Consider the following 20931-nt stretch of genomic DNA (forward strand, 5'->3'; position numbering starts at 1 on the left):
TTTGTAAGAAGGCAAATAAGTGAACTGAGAAAATGACATGCAGTAAGTTCATTATGGGCAAGTGTGAAGTAATCCATTCTGAGCTTAATAAAGCCGAGTTTTCTTACTATCTGAACTTCTAAAAGCCAGTGGATAAGAAAAATAAAGAACTAAAAGTTGGAAGTTTTATCCCACAAGGGCTTAAATATCAAGAGTAGGGAATTATATTCAGGACATTGCGTATCAGGAAATATAAACAGGCCCTAGCATGATTCAGAGCAGATTTAGCACTCAAATGAGCTAAAAAAGATTATGTTGAGGACATATTGGTCTGTCTTCTATTCTTTGAGATGATAAAGTGGTGAATTAACTGAGGTATTTAAGATAATTAAAGGATTTGAGAGGATAGATAGAGAGAAAACATTTCCCCATGTTTGAAAGTTGAAAATGAGCTTAACCTTAGACTTGGGTCAATCAACAATGATGTCAGAAACTACTTCTTTACACAATGTGTAGCAGAAAACTGAAGCTCAATCTGCAAGAACTGTTGAAATGATCAGAATATAAATTTCAAAACTGAGGGTTATGGAATAAAGGAAAGTGGATGAAGTTAAAACACAGATAAGCCACGATCTGCAATGCAGCAATAAACTGCACGAGCTAAAAAACCTCTTCCTGAATTGATCTATATAGTTGTATGCTATAATCCAGATGTCTCCATGGACCCATGGAAAGTTGAACTTCATGCTGAGCATCCTTCAACCTATCATAGGTTATTATATCCAGCTAAATTTTTGATGGACAGTTTTGATGTGCTCTGTCCTAAGTCATTGACATTATTCCTTTCCCCTCTCCTGGTCCCATATACTTCCAACTTTTCCTGTGGGTAAGAGCATATATGGAGGAAAAGTGTACATGCATCTAATGAAGGGCAGTATGGAGTACTTTGAAGAAGCCTTAGTGCACAGAAGTTAAAGCTCAGATATTTTCAAACATCCTGCAGCTTTACATCTGCTATGGGCTTAATGCATGTTTTACGTAGCCATTTGTGATGCCTTACATGCATACTACAAACTTAACAATGGGCTAAAATCTTGCTTTGTTGATAATACAAACATTTCATACCTCTTATGAGCACAATAATGCTAATTTCTATACTATTATGAGTTATCTGCAGAAGTGCCGATGGCTACCAGTGATATGTGCAGCAACTCCCTCCCATATATAAACCTCATATGTTTATTCCATAACACATGATCTGGCATCCTGGGTGAAGCATGAAGTTGGAGGCCTGATGTCTGCAAGTCTGAGAATCCGGGGACAAGGACCGGAGGCCTGGAAGCGGCCTGTCCTGGGTTGAATGGGTGGGATAGGAAAGCAGTTTGTTTTGATGTTCTTGTTGCCTTGTTATGTTCAGTTGCTGCCGCTTGTGTTGTTTTATGAACATTGTGGGCGTGCTATTTTGGTGCCAGAATGTGCAGCGACCCTTGCAAACCATTCAAATCATACCTCTGGGTGTGCTGGTTGTTAATGCAAACAGCATACTTCACTGTACATTTCCATGTACATGTGATAAATAAATCTTAATCTGATGATGACACTTTTTAGCCTTATATCCATTTTAAGATTTCTGCACTATATGAGATGGACAACAATGTTCTTTATTCCTTATAGTTCTCAGATGCCCCTATAACATTGGTCTAAACATGAATATTTCAAATTCAAGTATTTGAAATGTCTTTAATGTCAAAGTAAAATTTGACCAATTATGGCATCAAGAAAGCCAGGAAAAACTGAAGTCTGTGTGAATCAAAAAGAAAGCAGACCTAGCACAACAGAAGATGGTAGTGGTTTTTGAGGTGAACATTCTCTGACTCAAAATATCTGTGTGTAAGTTCCTCAGGACCAATCACCTTCCAATTTTTAAATAACTTCCCTACTAGCATAAAGGCAGAAGTGAGGACACTCACGATTGCACAACGCTCAGTTCCATTCACACTCCTCAGAAATGAAGTCATTTTTGTTTGCAGGCAATGAGACATCAACACCATTGTGATTTGGACCGACAAGAGGCAAGTACCTTTTGTCTACAAGAGTCAGGCAACATTCAAAGAAAGTTATCCTTGTTCTCTCTCCCTTTGGAGTTTAACCACATTTCATCACAATGTCTCCAACATCAATATCCAGCATCACCATTGAACATAAGTCAAATTCAACCAACCACATAAATACAATTACAACAGGAGAGGCCAGAGACTGGGCATTCTGTGGCTGATGAATCAGCTTTGACATTCTGTTAGTTTACTCTCCACTTTCCCAGAGGAATCCAGCTCCAGCAAACATCAAAAAGCTCAATGCCATCCGGAACAAAGCTGTTCACTAGACAGTCCACAAACCACAACCACGTCTGAGTGGGAGAGCAAGGATATTAGATGTAGAGGTACATCACCAGCTGAGAGCTTATCTTGAAGCCACGTGTCAATCTTTTGTGGAAAATCATTCATATTCCCTCACTATTACTCTCTACCCAGAGCATTGTGGGTATGACTTCACCAGAAGGACGATGGCAATTCAAAAATTTGTCTCTCTGTCACCTCTCAAAGGCAGTCAGGGACAGGCATTAAACATTGACATTTCCAGCAGTATCGATATGCAGTGTATGAAATGAAACCGTGAGGAATGTTAGAACTGTGTGCTGCAGTGTTTGAACTACTGGGAGGGCCAACATACATTGTTTGAACTCAAGGGGTAATGATAGCAATAGTCCTTTATGGTGATTACTATATCTGAAAGGCCAAGCACGATGACAGATGTGCTGCCCACCTCCAACTTGAGAGGGACAAAATGAATCAAACTCACATTCAGGCATAATTCTCAGTGTGCAATTACACCTCTCACCACTCCACGTGGTCTGTACACTCATATAATAAAGCATATCACATTGCTAAGATTCATATACTAGTTGAGTTAATTTACAGATCAGGAGGCTTCTTAGATAGCACTAATCCCAAAGGAAATTACAGTGTCACAATAGCATTACAAATGCACAGATGTACAAATATTAGAAGAGAACTAAGAAAGAACTAAAAAAATAAGTTACCTCAAACAATCAAACAGGAGGAGGACATCACTTCCCTAGTTATATTGGATAATATTGCCTGGAGCCAATTACAATATAAATGAATACAAAGTTCTACACTAAATATAAATGATTTACCTTCAGAAAATAACTTATAAAAAACTTAATTTGATAGCTCCTGAAAACTAATGGAGGAATGTGTTTTATCTGCATTTCTTTCTTCATTACAGGTAGTACATTAATTTTGTTGTTCTTTTGCTAACTTGTCTCAGGGGACGTTCAGTTTTGTAAAAGGTCATAACAAACTAGATTGCCTGACTTAAAGCTATCCTGTTTCCTGAATTATGCTGGGTATTGTGCATGGGTAAGCATTCAGTACCCATTGTGATCCAGGAGACTTTGAAGAGTGGCAAAATACAGTGTCTATAATGTTGTATTGGAAATAGAGGTATCAGTGGGCAAAATAGCAAACTCTGCAGGCATACTTTGCAAAGTGAGTCAGAAGCCAAACCCCAAAGATTTGAATGCTGCACTGCAAAAGGTTTTATATATCTTATACATATGGGGAAGCTCAGTGAGTACATCAGCAAATATACTGGATACATCAGAAAAGTATCCTTGTAGCTTCTATCCCATCACTTTTCTTGTTATCATGTAGCTATTCTTATTGTAGTCATCCACATCGACCTTAAGGAAAGAAACAACACTCATATTTTTGGAGGTGTATTGGGTCAGATGTTGATCTAATCCAGGTTAGAGTTAGAGTCGAACCACAATTTCAGCCATCTGGCTCTTTAGCGCACTTCCTATCCTTTCCAATCTTCTGCTTCAGTAAGATGAACCACCAATTTTCTACATTTTGCAGAGCCTGGCTCAACCTTCTCCGCCTTTCTTCAGACGTCAACTCCTTCATCCAGTGAGGTTCTCTCCACGGCTTCCAATGTGGACACCAAAACTGTACACAGTGGTTTTACCAGTGCCCAGTAATTGCATCAAAATTTTTCTAATGTTGTATTCCACATCCCTTACAATAAGGGCTAACTTGTACCCTTCATAATTACTAACCATATCTGCAATCTTTGTTTCCAGATCTCTAGGATTCTTTTATGCTGCAACATTCTGTAACCTCACTGCTTTTAAGTGATAATTTGCTTTTTCATTCTTCTTCTTAAATTACATTCTCCCACATCTATCAACTTCTTGCCACTAACGATTTGTATCTTATCTCTTCACAACCTGCTAATCCACTGATTTCAGCGTCAAACGTAACTCAGTTTATTTCCAGTCCTGATGAAGGGTCCAGGCCCAAAACGTCGACTGTTTACTCTTTTCTATGGATGTTCCCTGGCCTGCCGAGTTCCTCTAGCATCTTGTGCGTGAACCTTTTTTATGTGACATCTTATACAGCTTCTGGAAATCCAGTTACACAGTACCAGTTTCCCTTTTTCCACCCGTTTGTTACAATCTTTCTCCACTAGATTAACTTTATTAATTAAATTTAAATTGGCAGGCTAGTTGCGATGGTGACATCGGTGTTGGGCGCTCCAGATCAATTGCTCAAACCGCCAGACCTGAACCATATACGAACCTACGCATAACTTCAGATTCCAGCATCTGCAGTGTTTTACACTCGGTAATCAAAGCGCATGGTTCTTATGAGCAAATTTATGGAGCCTGGGCCAGAAACATGAGCCACCACGATTTTGTTGGCTGCCTGACACATGACGGCACCTCGAGAGATCAGCTGACTGCTCGGAACGGCAGACACACGTGACCGGCGAGAGGGCGGGGTTCCCACTTCGCAGGAGGCGGGGTCGCGTGAAACAAGGCCGCGCGCGCGAGCATGCGTGCGTACGTGCGCGCGAGGGAAGTTGGAGCGTTCGTGCGCGCGCGCGCGCGACGGCGGCCGGGCCCCGCCCTACCCCTCGCTCGCTGGCGCTGTCAGTTTGCGGAAGCGCCGGGCTCGCTGTGCTCTGCGAAGACTGACGGTAGAAGCGGTGGCTTGGCCCTAACTCCTACCCGGATCAGATCACCGGCCGCCCGCCCGCGACATGTCCAAGAACACGAGCGTTGACAAATTCCGTCGGGTCAATGTCGATGACTATGACGAGAATAACTACGTGGACGAGGAGGAAGGTGGCGAGAACCAGCAGGGACCCGACGAAGCGGAGGTGGACGCCTCCATCAGGCAATATCCTTTTTCTGAAGTGGGCCCAACGGGCCACACCTGGGTCGTGGGGCAACGGTAGACAGCACCCTTACTGCCTTCTCCTGCACCCACTCGATGGGAAGTTTTCCTCTGACTTTTCGCTTTCGCTGCACTTTTCCAGCACCCTGGGCGTGGTTTTCTTTCCAGCGCCACGGTCTTGGGTAAAAGTGATCAAGGATATGCTGAATAACTCTCCATCTGATGGAGATGTATTTTTAAAAATGTATTACAGGCACTTGTGTTTAAATAGCTGCATCTATTAGCATAGCACTGATGAATGAGGCACAAATAGTTAATTGTGGTTTGTAAGAATTGGAGTAATGCACTAAAAGATGTGGCTCGGGATTAGGATTTGAAGAGTAAATTTGCAGACAAAGCAGCTGTAATTCACAGGAAGTATGTTTGAGGCTCAAAAATGTCACATTTCTGTGGAATAGAAGAACAATAGGCCAACAGTTGAAAATGGGGAGAAATGTGAGATGATTATAGGAAGCGCACTGAATACATCAAGAGCAGTTCCTGTCAGTGCTGTGCTTCTGATGCATAAGATGGTCTCCAGGACTTTGCCTCAGGAGAAGCATTTCCAACAACATTTGCACCTGTTGACAAAGTAGATTGTTGCCTAGTTATGCTCTCAAAGGAAGGTAAGTGAAATAAGATCTAAACATACCATAATTTTACTTGTAAATAAAGTGATGCTGGAAGTTGACAGCATTGTGAAAATAGCATTTTTTCAACTGAATGTCTTGTTTTGGAAAATTCCAGTGTAACTGATGACCAGTTAGTTCCTTGCATTTCAAAAGGGAAAATAGTTAGCCTTTGAACTCCCATAGCATACCAAAGTAAAACTATTACTGTGGGTTTGTTTCATTGCTAACCACCATGTTCACCTCCAACAGCATGATGAACTTGTGGGCAAGTTTTGTTTTGTCAGGATAGTGGGTGGGAACATGCAACTCGTGTTCCAGCAAAACGTCACGTCTTTTCAATTCCCTTGAAGATGTTGCTTCCAAAGCTTAGAATATGGAACAGTATAGCACAGTGTAAAATTAAAAAGAACGTGCCTCACATATCCCCTGTAAATCTCACCCTTTCCCCCCCCCCCACCATATTAAATTTATACCCTCTGGTATTAGAATAAGATTCCAGCTATTTCTCCATGCATTTCAAAACTTCTATCAGGTATCTCCTCAGTCTCTCTGGCTTCAGAAGAGACAATCATATTCCATCCATCCAACTCCACCCTCTCCTCAGCCAGAGAACACCCTCTTCACAGCTTTCTGCAGTGGAATGACCAAAATTTAATGTGATGCTTCAGTTGTGACCCAAGCAGAGGTTTATGAAACTGCAACATAACTTCATGGCTCTTGAACTCTAGATGTTCTGCTTTCGTTCAGCTCTTGGCTTACACCCCAGGGTTCTGAAAGAAGTTAGCTTAAGAGATTGTGGAGGCATCAGAAATGAGATTTCAAGAATCACTAAATTCTGGAATGGTTGTGGAGGGCTGGAAAATTGTGAATGTCACTTTGCTCTTTATGAAGGGATGGAGACAGAAGAAAGGAAATTACAGGCCAGTTAGCCTGACTTCTGTAGTTGGGAAGATGCTGGTATCCAATTATTAAAGATGAGGTTTTGGGGTACTTGGAGGCACATGATAAGTAGGCCAAAGTCAGCCTGGTTTCTATAAGGGGAAGTCTTGCCTGATAAATCTGCTGGAATTCTTTGAGGAAGTAACAGGCAGGAAAGTCAGGAGATATTTACGTGGATTTTCAGAAAGCCTTTGACAAGGTGCCGTACATGAGGCTGCTTAACAAGTTAAGAGCCCATAGTATTATATCATGATAGGAAAGGTACTAGCTTGGAAAGAAGATTGACTGGTGGGAAGTAAAGAGTGGAATAAAGAGGGCCTATGCTTGTTGGTTGCCAGTGACAAATAGTGTTCACTAGGGGTTGGTATTGGGACCTCTTCTTTTCACGTTTTATGTTGACAATTGGATGACAGAATTGATGACTTTGTGGCCAGGTTCGCAGACAATACAAAGACGTGGTGGGGGGGGCAGGTAGTATGAGGAAGCATGAAGTCTGTAGAAGGACTTGGATTGGGAGAATAGGCAAAGAGGTGGCAGATGGAATATAGTTAGGAAAGTATATGGTCATGCATAATGGTAAATGGAATAAAGGCATGGACTATTTTCAAAACGGGGAGAAAACTCAGAAATCAGAGGTGCAAAGGGATTTGGAAGTCCTTGTGCAAGATTCACTAAAGGTAATCTTGCAGGTTGAGTTGGTAGTAATTAAGGTAAATGTTAGCATTCATTTCAAGAGGACTAGAATATAAGAGCAAGAATGTAATGCTGAGACTTTAAGACATTGGTCAAACTGCACTTAGAGTATGTGAGCAATTTTATGTCCCTTATCTAAGAAAAAATATGTTGGTATTGGCGAGGGTCTAGAGGAGGTTCACGAGAATGCTGAATGCTTCCAGGAATGCAAGGGTTAACATATGAGGAACATTTGATGGCTCTGAGCTTGTACTTGCTGGAGTTTAGATGAATTGGGGGGGGGGGGGGGGTGTCCTCTTAGAAAACTATCGAATTTTGAAAGGCCTAGCTAGAGTAAATGTGGAGAGGATGTTTCCTACGATGAGTGAATGAGTGAGTCTAGGGCCGGGAGCACAGCCTCAGACTAAAGGGACATCCTTTTTTTTTAACAGAGATGAGGAATTTCTTTAGCCAGAGGGTGATGAATCTGTAGAATTCATTGCCACGGACTGCTGTGTTTTTACTATTTAAAGCAGAGGTTGATAGGTTCTTGTTTAGCCAGGCGTCAAATGTTATGGGGAGAAGGCAGAAGAAGAAAGGGATAATGCCTGTCTCATCTTAACCAGAATTTCACTTGCTTTCCTTGTTTTGAGTCAGTCCTTGGTACTCTTCTCTGTCTTGTCTATCTCAATGATATGATCCAATACTTTAAGCAATTTCCCATGTGGATGGTGATATCACCCAGATTGTTCTCCCTACTGCCTCTGTGCTTTAAATATAGGAAGTAAGTTTAGCTGGCAGGACATGGTGGGAACCTCAGGAGTTATTCCTAAGTGTTCCTCTTGTGTTCCTGGATGGTCGTTATTGCGTGGGAGGTTTCATTTTGGATAAACTGCAAATTTCCTCAGTTAAATGATTGAATTCCTTTTTTGCAGGTCTCATCAGAAACTGAATTGATTAAAAACAGGAAATACTTGGTAACTCAGGGTACATCTATGTAGAAACAAATCAGATCAAATATTCTGTTTATCTTCCCAGAGATGTGACTTAACCTGCTGAGTGTTCCCAATGTCTGCAATTTTTATTTTAGTTTTCAGCATCTGCAGGTTTTTTTTATGAACTGCATGTGTTACTTCTCATTGATTGCATCATCTTTCATGGCCACAGCCTTGGTTCAGCCATCTCTGTGTGGCTCCAGCATTCTGCTCCTTCCCTTTGAGTCAAAAAGGGAGGCAGAGATTGGAAACTATGAGCCAGTTTAATATTTTTCATTGAGAGAAATATTAGAAACTTTTTAAGATGTTTAGTGGAACAAGAGGATGCTGTTTACCATTTACGTTAACGATTTGGATGAAGGCATAAAAAATCAGCAAATTTGCTGATGATACTAAGCTGGGTGGCAGTGTGACGTGATGAGGATGTTAGGAGAATTCAGGGTGACTTGGATAGGCTGGGTGAGTGGGCAGATACTTGGCAGATGGCGTTTAATGTGAATAAGTGTGAGGTTATCCACTTTGGGAGTAAGAACAGGAAGGCAGATTATTATCTGAATGGTGTAGAGTTGGGTAAGGGAGAAATACAAAGAAATCTCGGAGTCCTTGTTCATCAGTCACTGAAGGTGAATGAGCAAGTACAGCAGGCAGTGAAGAAGGCTAGTGGAATGTTGGCCTTTATTACAAAGGGAATTGAGTACAAGAGCAAGGAAATCCTCTTGCATTTGTACAGAGCCCTGGTGAGACCACACCTGGAGTATTGTGTACAGTTTTGGTCTCCAGGGTTAAGGAAGGACATCCTTGCAGTAGAGGAAGTGCAGCGTAGATTCATGAGGTTAATTCCTGGGATGTCTGGACTGTCTTACGCAGAGAGGTTAGAGAGACTGGGCTTGTACACGCTAGAATTAAGGAAATTGAGAGGGGATCTGATTGAAACATATAAGATTATTAAGGGATTGGACAAGATAGAGGCAGGAAATATGTTCCAGATGCTGGGAGAGTTCAGTACCAGAGGGCATGGTTTGAGAATTTGGGACAGAGTTAAGGAAAAACCTCTTCTACCAGAGAGTTGTGGGGGTCTGGAATGCACTGCCTCGGAAGGTAGTAGAGGCCAATTCTCTGGATGCTTTCAAGAAGGAGCTAGATAGGTATCTTATGGATAGGGGAATCAAGGGATATGGGGACAAGGCAGGAACCGGGTATTGATAGTAGATGATCAGCCATGATCTCAAAATGGTGGTGCAGGCTCGAAGGGCCGAATGGTCTACTTCTGCACCTATTGTCTATATACTTGGATTTCTTGATAAGGAGCCACATGAGATAAGGATACCTGGAAGTTGGGGAGTAATGTATTAGAATGGTTAGAGGAGTGGTTAAACAACAGAAGGCAGAGAGTTGGGATAACTGGGTGTTTCTCTGTTTGACAGTCAGTGGTGATTGGAGTGTCGCAGGGATTGGTGCTGTGCCCACGAGTGTTTATGATATACATTAGCAGTTTGGAAGAGAGGACAAGTGTAATATATCTAAGTTTACTGATGACACTAAATTGAGCGGTAAACAAAAAATATACGGAGTTTGTGGAGAGTTTACAGAGACATATAGATTAAGTGAGTAGGCAAGAGTCTGGTAGTTCAAGAACCACAAAGGTAATTGCAAGATCATCCACTTGGAAGGAAAAATAGAAGATCTGATTATTATTTAAATCGGGTTCCCAACCGATTTTATGCCGTGGATACCTACCATTAACTGAGGGGCCTATGGACGCAGGTTGGGAACCCCTGGTTTAAACGGTTAAATATTGTAACATGCCACTTGTGCAGAGGGAACTGGAGTGCTTGTGCATGAATCAGAAAAAGTTGGCTTGCAAATTGTCCAGAAGGCAAATGGAATGTTTCTTTCCCTTTCTCCTATGACACACTTTCCCCTCTTATCAGATTTGGTCTTCCCCAGCCCTTGACCTTTCCCACCTACCTGGTTTCGCCTATCACTTTCCACCGAGCCTCTTTCCCCTCTCCCTACTTTTATATTCTGGCATCTACCCCGTTCCTTCTCAATCTTGAAATACGTCTCGGCCCGAAATGTCTTTTCCATAGCTCCTGTCTGACCTGCTGAGTTCCTCCAGCATTTTGCATATGTTGCAAACAGAATGTTGGCCTTCATTGCTCAAGGGATTCAAGTTAAGAGCAGGGAGGTTATGTTGTAACTGTATAGGGTTCTGGTGAGGCTGCATATGGAGTACTGTAAGCAGTCTGGTCTCCATACTTGAGGAAGTCCATTCTGGCTTTGGAAACCAGACAGAGGGGGTTTACAAGGATGATTCTGGAGATGAGGGGCTTAACCCATGAGTAGAGAATGAATCGCCTGGTACTATACTCATTGAAATTCAGATTAAGAGGGATCTTATAGAAGCATAAAATTATGAAAGGGATAGATAAGGAGTAAGAGCCTGGTAAGTGAGACCAGAACTAGGGGACATAGCCTCAAGATTTGGGATAGAAATGAGAAGGAGCTTTTCTGCGAATTAGAGAATCTCCACTCAGGGAAGCAATAGATGCTACCTAATTAAAAACTGAATTCTAGTTAATTGGGGCAACTGCTTGTTTGGAACAACTTGTAAAGAACAAAAACTAACTGAGAAAATTGTTGGGATTTCTTTCATTTATTTGGGATGCTGTGTTGCTTAATTGGGTCAGAAGACTGTTGCCGAGCAGTTTCTAATTGGCGCCAGTTGAGTACACTTCTGTGGGTATTAGGCATACACTGTGCTTAGACCGAATAGTTTTTAAATAGTGTCAGTTGCATATGTTTGTGTTCAAAGAGCAGTGATTTTTGTCACAAAATGCTGGAGCAAGACTGGAGGAAAAAAAGATGAGGAGTAGAGTTTTACCTCATCTTTTTTTTTTCTCCCGTCCTGTTGAAGGGTCTCGTCCCGAAACACCAACTATACTCTTCCATAGATGCTGCCTGACCTGTTGAGTTCCTCCAACATTTAATATGTGTTGCTTGGATTTCCAGCATCTGCAGATTTTCTCTTGTTTGTGATTTTTGTCACTGTTAGTTGGTGAGAAATAAGCAGTAAAACAATTCTGAGCTGTTTTGCCCAGTGTAGCTTCAGGCATTCAAGATTGGAGTTGTGAGAAATGACTGTGAGTGAAAATTTAACGATTTCACTACTTCAGCAAGTTGGGAACAACAAAAAACTTGAAGGTATCCACAATCATCTTGAGTGTTACAATGAAATGAAGATTTGGGCGATGCAATCATCGAAAGCATTGTATGAAGGCAGTCCAGTATCTGCACCCACTGTCCGCGCTGATTTTCTTCACTTACAGTCAATTAAAAGAACATGGCATCATACACAATGAATTTCTCCATCAGTAACTACAGTGTTATCATATTAGTAGTGTTCTAATTTGTTTTGTATTTCATTTAAGTACATAATTTGTTATGCAGTTTCTGGTCCCTGTGTGTCCCAATTAACTGGAATCCACTGTGTTTTTAATACACAGATTGACTTTTGCATAACAGGGAAATTGAGGATTAGTGGGAAAGGTGGTAGGTAAAGCTGAGTCCACAGCCAGATCAACTGTGATCTTGTTGAATGGCAGAGTAGGCTCAATAGGCCAGATGGCCTACTTCATTTCCTATTTCTTATATTAGGGAACTTAAAAAAAATTGTAATTATGAGTCAGAATTAATGTGGTTTTTGTGAAAAGGAAATGACATTTAACCAATATGCTGGAATTCTTTGAAGGTATGTGCAATGAAGGGAATTTGTACATCTAAAATACTTAGTTTTCTTGAAGGCAATCAAATGCCATATCAAAGGTTGTTGGTCTAGGCGGTGACATATGGGCTTTGGTGGTAGATTGGTTACTACTAGTCAGCCAGACATTGTTTTTTTTCTGGTTGGCAAGACACACGTAATGATGTGCCACATGAAACAGTGCTGGGCCCTCAGCTTTTTACTATTTATGTTTGGTTTTGCTTGAAGATGTGGAAGATACTGTTGTTAGATAGAAAAACAAGTTGTGAAGATGAGAAGCAAAGGGATATAAATAAATTGTAAAGATTAGGCATATGGAATATAATGTGGCAAGATTGAAGTTGTCCAGTTGGACCAGAGAAATATGAAAGAAGCATATTATTTAAAAGGCAAGATGTTATTCTGAAATGCAGGGAGATCTGGACATGATATGCAAAAGGCTAATATGCAACTTTAGCAAATATTTAGGAAAGTAAATCAGGTTTAAAAAACTTAAAACTGTAATTTAATAAAGAATCAGTTTCTCAATCTTTCTCTGTTTCACACTTCCACTTGAACTCATTTCTGTAGGCATGATGCTGTACCCTCTAAGTTCTTGGCTTCCTCTGTATTTCATTTGCTGTTTGCAGGCTGCCGGTTGCCATCACATCACCTGTCTCCATTGCAATAGTCAGACCTCTTCTGTTATTTTGTTGAATGTACGTGACTTGAAAGTGAGCAATATTGATGGTTTTGCTGTTGATTTGAATAAAGACTTCCTGTCACATGTACAAACTCAGTAAGTTATGTACTCCATGCATGCTTTCTCTAATAGCTGTTTTGTTCCTCCTACTTCTACAAATTTTTTGTAATGTTTGCATTGCTCTGTTGTCTTCACTTTTTGGTTGCATGGTCATTTTTATTTGAATCACTCGTTTTTCCTTTAGAGTTGGAAAGTATTTTCATTTTCATGTCGTTTACTGGTGGCAGCAACGGTTTGTGTTTAATCTTGGAGCTCCTCAGAACTGGCAATGACGCTTCATTTCCTGTACTTTTTTTATAAAATTTTTTAATTGAATTTTCAAGTGGTTACAGAAGGGAAAAAAAATTATCAACCCTTCCCCCCTCCCCTTAACCCCTCCCCCCAACACATCCCTGTAGAAAGAGGGGGAAAAAAAGAGAACAAAAAAGAAACAAGAAAGAATGCCTGGATATCAGAATATCCCCACATGCTCCATGGAGTTCATAATAGCTTTAGTATATATATTTATTTCTTTCCCTAAATAACCAATAATTTTTTCTTCAGAGCACCTATATACTTAATCCTATCTTTTGTAAATAAGGGCGCCAAATTTTCAGAAATATTTCGTATTTTTCTCAAATTATAAGTAATTTTTTCAAATGGAATGCAGCTAAGACCTATATCTATTTTCATTTTCTTAATGTATGTTAAAATTCTTTTTCTTTTCACCGGTCCATTAAGCCCATTAACATTAAAACTTTAAAACTTCAGTAAATTAATCATTATTTTTAACAGGGTTACTCCAGTCTATAGTAATACCTAACCTTTCAACTTTCGTAGTACCTTGGGGAATCTTTTTAAAATTCTCCATGTTGCTATGTGTCTCCCCCCGATTGTCCAGGCAAAGAAAGAAAGATTAAAGAAAAATAGATTATAAAGAAAAAAAAAACAAAATACCCCCTACTAATGTTGTGAATAAAAAAAACACAACATTACCCCCTTCTGTTGTACGGGTCATGGCAATCGCCATGATTACACATGTGAATCCCGTAGCAATCGATCCAAAGTTCCCCCAGCTCCCAGTAACATAAAAAAGTATATATAAGAGAAGAAAAAATAATATCACTACTCTCAATTAATATTTCTCAAATTTTTACCTTTCTTCCCCCTGTATCATATAATTAAGAATATATTTAAATATTCTTCTGTCCTTAAACATCCATCAACTCCATTCACTGCCCCTGTGTTCTTTTTCTGTCATCCAAAAAAGTTATCAGGGTTGCCGGGTGGCGCAATATAAATTTATAACCCTTTTCCCATAAAACTCTTTTTGCTGGGTTAAATTCCTTCTTTCTCTTCAAAAGGTCATAACTTATATCAGGATAGAAAAGAATTGTTTTCCCTTTTATCATCAATGGCCCGTTTCTCTTTCTGGCTCGTTGGGCAGCCGCCTTCAGGATCTTTTCTTTATCTTGATATCTTAAGTATTTCATCAAGATTGATTGTGGGTTTTGATCAACTTGGGGTCTTGATCTTAAGGCTCTGTGAGTCCTTTCAATTTCAATTAACCGGGTTCCTTTTTCCATTTACAAAATTTTGGGAATCAATTTTTGAAAAAAATTTATTGGGTCCTTTCCCTCTATACCTTCTTTAAGTCCAACAATCTTAATATTATTTCGTCTGTTAAAATTTTCAAGTACATCCATTTTTTCCAACACCTGTTTTCTTTCTGATGTCCAGGCAGAAATATTATCTTTAATTTTATTCACTCTATCAATGGTGTCTCCCGTTATTTCTTCCAAGTTTTTAATTTTCTTGTCCATTTTGTCCTGTCTTTTCATCATTTTATCAAATATAATCTTCATATTTTAATATCTTTTTTTTATTAATTTTAATTAATGCATTATTTGCACCAAAGATTTTTTATGTCTCCAATATCACCTCCAGCCTCTTCCTGTTGCTCTTCTTTGTTTGTCTCTTCATCTTCGTCTGATTTATCCAGAGAATCTGATTCTACCTCATATTCACTTTCACTTTCAGTTCTGATCATAGCTGGGATTTGTAGTTTGGGTTGCTTGTGTTTGCGCATGCCCCTTGTTTCACGCGTGCGCAATTCCAGTTGCTCTTTTTTTCGGAAACGGTTGATGTTGCCGCAGTTTCCTGTTTTGTATCGCCGGAGGTAAAACGCATTTGAGCCCGAGGCTCTTTCATGGCTGCCGGCCTTGATTCTTTTCCAACTTGTGTTGTCTTCAAAGTAGTAGTTTTCTTCTGCTTCTGTTTAGGAGACATATCTTAAGACAATCCTGAGTAGTTTATAAGTAATTTTTAAAAAGTATTTACTAACTTTCCTTCACTTAAACATTATTTTACTGGTTTTTTAAGGGAGAGCTGGATTTCTACATCTCGATCCTATGTCATCACGTGACGTCCCCCCATTTCCTGTTCTATGAGGTTCTAAAGAGGCAAGCAAGGGGAAATTGATACCTTCAGACACTTTAATAAGTAGGGCAAGAACTGCTTGTTGGAGAGAGCAAGTGATAATTTGGGATTTGTTGTCCTTCTGTACACTCCCAACAAATGAACTGTAGTTTCACAATGCCCCTTAGATGCTCCTGCTCCACTGAGCAGACATAGACCATGGATTTATAGCAGTCAGTGTGTGTGTTATATTTGTTCGAGGCTTTGAGAATATCCTTCAGTGTTTTCCTCTATCCTATCAATTCTTTTGCCATTCTGGAGATCAGAATAGAGTATGTGTTTTTTGAGTATGGCGTCGAAATGTAAGCAAGCAGCACTCTTCATCTGAGCTGACTCAGTGTCATTCAAACCTCTGGGTCAAGAAGATGACCAGAGAATGGACAGAAATGTTGATTCACTTACACTGCCAGTGGATTAGATGGATTTTGCAGAAATAGCATTGGTGGTGTGACATCTACTGTAGCAGGTCATGTATCAGAATAGCAGATTAAGGATTGTACGTCATGAACTTTGTGCCTTTGGATTTGAGGTCATAATCTTTGGATACTTTTCCTTGGACAGTTGAAGGCTGATCAGACACACTAAAGAAAATGGTGGAAATTTTATTCTCAGTGTTGTGTTTTATAGTGGGGCAAAGATCTTTGTGTCAAACCCATTCTTCTGTCTCCTTCAGTAAATTAGTTGATGATTAATTTGACCCTGACCTCACTTTTTTTTTGCAGATTTAAGCTTTGTCTACACATTGCGACTTGACAATTCAAGTTGAGATAACCTTTGGAGTAGAGAAGCTGTGCATTAGGCAATTTCTGCTTCATTTTGCAGATTAATTTTATTCCATTGGAAAGCTTATTGTAGGTGAGGTGCAGCATTTTAGTGAGAAAAAATTGAGAAAACTGCTGAGGTGATGACGCACCATTTCTTGGCATCACACTGTATTGAGGTTTTTTTTGCCATGGACCCTAGCATCATAGTTTGTGTGGCAACCTCAAAGAGCAGATTAATTTCCAGCAAAATTTCAGAGTGATTTGCCACAGTCTTCCTTGATGGAACTGAAGGCTTTTGATGTCAATTAACCCAGGTATATTATGTCTGATACTATTTCCTGCATTTCTGTTGGAATTGAGTTGATATGTGATGGTAAATTCCTTTGTGCCTAAAGGTTGATGTAATTCAAGGAACATTGCTTTGGCAATTGGGAGATGGTGGTTGAGGAGGATCCTGATAATGACATTCCCAGGAGGAAGATTTCTGAGGTTACCGTAGATTTATGTCTTACTTGGAGGGAGATCGTGTATATTAGCTTTTCAGCTCCCATGCTTCATTCTCCTTTTATGAGACGTGGAGCCAATGTTCTGAATTTGTGATTGTGGCTTACAAGTTTCAGAAAATCATTTGGGACCTTAACAGTCAAAGATGCACATTGTATTGAAAGGATGGATAGGTCTCCAGAGGAGGTGGGGTGGCTCTGTTGGTTTAAAAAAAAATGAAATCAAATCCTTAGAAAGATGTAGCATAGGATCGGAATATGCAGAACTTTTGTGGGCAGAGTTAAGAAATTGCAAGGGTAAATAGACCTTGATGTGAGTTATATACAGGCTTCCAAACAGTAGCCGGGATTGGGGATACAGGTTATAATGGAAGATGGAAAAGGTATGTGAGAAGGGCAATGATATGATAGTGATGGGGGATTTTAATATGCAGGTGGGATGGAAAAATCAAGTTGGTGCTGGATCCTCAGAGAGGGGATTTGTGGAATGCCTACAAAATGGCTCTTTAGAACAGCCTGTGGTTCAGCCCACTAAGGGAATGTCAATTCTGGATTGGATGTTATCTATTGAAACAGATTTGATTAGGGAGCTTAAGGTAAAGGAATCTTCAGAAGAGAGTGATCGTAATATGATTGAATTCACCCTGCAGTTTGAGGGGGAAAAGATAATCAGATATATCAGTGTTACAGTGGAATAAAAGGGATCTCATGTGCTTGAAAAAGGAGCTGGCCAAAGGTGACTGAAGAGGATGTTAGAAGGGATGATGGCAGAACAGCAGTGGTAGGAGTTTCTGGGGACAATTGGGAAGACAGAGGAAAGATGTATCCCAAAAATGAAGAAGTATTCTTAAGGAAGGATAAGGCACATGTTGTTGACGAGGGAAGTCAAAGATAGCATAAAAGCAAAAGATAGGGCATGTAATATTGTAAAAATTAGTTGGAAGTTAGAGGGTTGTGAAGTTTCTAAACACCAAAAGAAGGCGACTTACAAGCAAGAGAGTATCTGAAGATGCTGGAAATCCGAGTAAAACACACAAACTGCTGGAGGAACTCAGCAGGCCAGGCAGCATCTATGGAAAAATAAAGTACAGTCAATGTTTCTGGCCAAAACTTAAAAAGCCATAAGGAGAGAAAAGTTGAAATATGAAGCCAATTGTATAAAAGAGGATATCAAAAGTTTTTTCAGTTACACCCCATCCTTGTTATATGCGGGAGATATGTTCCTCGTAGTTGACGCATAATATGAATAATTATTTAAATGGAGAAAATAGGGATGATTTCCAGAGGGCTTCCTAAATATGCTTCATCTGTAATTTATTCATACCAATACAACACAAAAGCAGTACCACAATGCAACATTCGTATTATATTTCATCAATGTAAGGTAATATTCAATGTAATAAGTCATAGAAAGTTAACATACAGTACTCACCAACAGTGACAGGTGTGTTCGCTCTGGGAGATGAGTGGTTGTTGTGTTGGACAGCTTTACATGAATAAGGTGGATGGTTGTGGTCGTCAGGATCATCAAGCATAGCAAGGGGTGAAGGAAGACTTACAGAACTCTTAGAACTGCCGGCAGCAGGAGATGACACCGGTTTGAAGAAAATGGTGAGGATTGTTTACTTGGCAGCATTTTGTTTTTTCAGCATAAATTTACTTGCAGGGAAGAAGGGTTGAAGGCAGGGAATAACTGAAATCCTGACTCCGTTCTAAACTTGGGTCCATGTCGATCGCCATTTGTGCCAAGTGTTCCAACTTCTACCATTCCCTCACCGTTGGTAAACTCCTGGGATTTTCAAAATTGTCTCTTGCTTGCAGCATCTGAGAGATAGTTCGCCTTAAAAATAAAATACATTGGTTGAGTGGTTGAATCAGCGATGTTGTGTTAGGCGGCAGGAAACACACTGTTATGTTAGGATGAGTGCTGCCCAAGTGTTTTGGATGGGCTGGCATTTTGTTAAGCAACAAAAGAATTTTAAAGGCAAGATTCTATTCCCAGCAGTAGCGTCTCAGAGCTGTGTTACCTGATGTCATGCTGCTTATAATTTCCAACTTTTTTTCAAGTGTTAAAGCGGTTCTCTGCCACTCAGCTGATGGCCCAGGACATGACATCGAATGTTCAGGAGGCATCGTTAAATATTTCAAGCACAAAATCGCTTGCACCATAGGTAAAACCAACAAAAGTTTAAGAGTGCAAGATCGCAAATCCACACCTTGCGAAAACTAATGCGAGACTGGCGGGAGTGAGATTGTGAGGTGCGCACACCTGACTTGTATTGTCAGGAAAACAGTGCTCCTCGCATAACTGAGTTTTGGACGCATATAAGGAGATGTTGGTAGAAATAGGTTCCTCACATAACTGTGAATTCACGTTGTCTTAAGACGCATATAACGAGGATAGGGTGTATATAAAGAGCAAGAGTGGATAGTAGACCACTGATAAATAACACTGGAAAAGTAAATTCAAGATTGTCAGGTGGAAGAAGTGAGTGCAGTTGCTATTACTAAGGAGAAGGTACTTGGGAAGCTAAAAAGTAGATAAGTCACTTAGACCAACTAGACTACACCCTACAGTTTTGAAAGATATAGCTGAAAAGATTGTGGGGGCATTAGTAATGATTTTCAAGAATCACTAGATTCTGGAATGGTTCGGGGGACTGGAAAATTGCAAATGTTCCACTCCACTATTTAAGAAGGTGGTGGAGGCAGAAAACAGGAAATTACAGACCAGTTAATCTGACTTGAGCTTAACAAGATAAGAGCCTATGGTGTTACAGGAAAGTTACTAGTATGGATAGAAGGCTGGTTGATGGGCAGAAAATAAAGAGTGGGAATAAAGGGGGCCTTTTCTGGACAGCTTTGTTGACTAGTGCTGTTACACAGGTCAGTGTTGGTACTGCCTATTTTCACATTTTTTGTCAATAATTGGATGATGAAATCGATGGCTTTGTGGCTGAGTTTGTGGACAATACAAAGATAGGTGGAAGGGTAGGTCGTATTAAGAAGCAGGGAGTGTGCAAAGGACCTAGATTTGGAGAATGGGCAGAGAAGTGGCAGATGGGATCTGGTGTTGATAAGCATATGGTTGACACTTTGGTAGAAGGAATGAAGATGTAAAGTATTTTCTAAATGGGGAGAAAATTCAGAAATGAGAGGTGCAAAGCGACTTGTACTCGTGCAGGATTCCCTAAAGTTTAACTTGCATGTGGAGTCGAAGGTAAGGAATGCAAATACAATGTTAGCATTCATTTCAAGAGGATTGGAATTTAAGAGCAAAGATGTAATGCTGAGACTTTATAAAGCATTGGCCAGACTGCAGTTGGAGTATTCTGAGCAGATTTGTGCCCCTTATTCAAGAAAAGATATGCTGGCATCAGAGAGGGTCCACAGAAGATTCACAAGAATGAGTCCAGGAATTAAAGTATTAACAAATGACGACCCTTGATGGTTTTGGCCTAGTACTCACCAGAGTTTAGAAGAATGAGGGGGAGGGTCTCATTGAAAAGCCTAGATAGTGGATGTGGAGAAGGTATTTCCTCTGGTTAGTGAGTCTAGGACCACAGCCTCAGAATAGAGGGACATACATTTAGAAAAAAAATGAGAAGAAATTACTTTAGCCAGAGAATAGTGCATCTGTGGCATTTGTTGTCATGGATGGCTGTGGAAGCCAAGTCATTGTGTATGTTTAAAGTGGAGGTTGATAGATTCTTGATTAATCAGGGTGTCAAAGATTTGTAAGGAGAAGGCAGGAGATTGAGAGGAATAAATCAGCCATGGAGGAATGGCGGAGCAAACTTGATGGGCCAAATAGGCTAAATCTGTTCCTACGTCTTATGGCCTAATTTTAGTGGTGAAGTCACTGCTCCCACTTTCCTGATGTTTTTCAATTGGCATATAATCTTTATCAGCTTAACTCAGGAGTGATGTCAGGGTTGGACCAGATAGTTTGCTGTGGAATGGAGTCAGGGGTTGTACCTCAAGAATATAGTCAGATGCTTGCTTTGTCCTTGAAATGTCCACCTGGTTATTTAGATGGACTCTTGCGTGTTTAACCGTAGATGCCTTTGACAGTATCAAAGAACCTACTGTTATGGTTATCAGTGAGTTACTGAGTTGTCTATACTGATTAGGGCACTTTCACTGAAAGATTAATGTTGGATAGGCAATGTTTAACAT

The 20931-nt window shown here is 40.2% G+C and overlaps 1 protein-coding gene across 1 annotated transcript in view; it reads left to right on the forward strand.

Annotated features, from left to right (window-relative positions):
• Positions 1-4939: 4939 nt before the first annotated feature.
• The window catches only part of LOC132402018 (actin-related protein 2/3 complex subunit 5-A-like), a 39304-nt gene continuing 23312 nt past the window's right edge, over positions 4940-20931 (forward strand). The window contains exon 1 of the mRNA XM_059984474.1: positions 4940-5249. Within this exon, the coding sequence (XP_059840457.1) occupies positions 5110-5249 (140 nt within the window). The 5' untranslated portion in view covers positions 4940-5109. The remainder of the gene's footprint in view (positions 5250-20931) is intronic.

The sequence above is a fragment of the Hypanus sabinus genome, chromosome 11, assembly GCF_030144855.1.
Source record: "Hypanus sabinus isolate sHypSab1 chromosome 11, sHypSab1.hap1, whole genome shotgun sequence".
Lineage (NCBI taxonomy): Eukaryota > Metazoa > Chordata > Chondrichthyes > Myliobatiformes > Dasyatidae > Hypanus > Hypanus sabinus.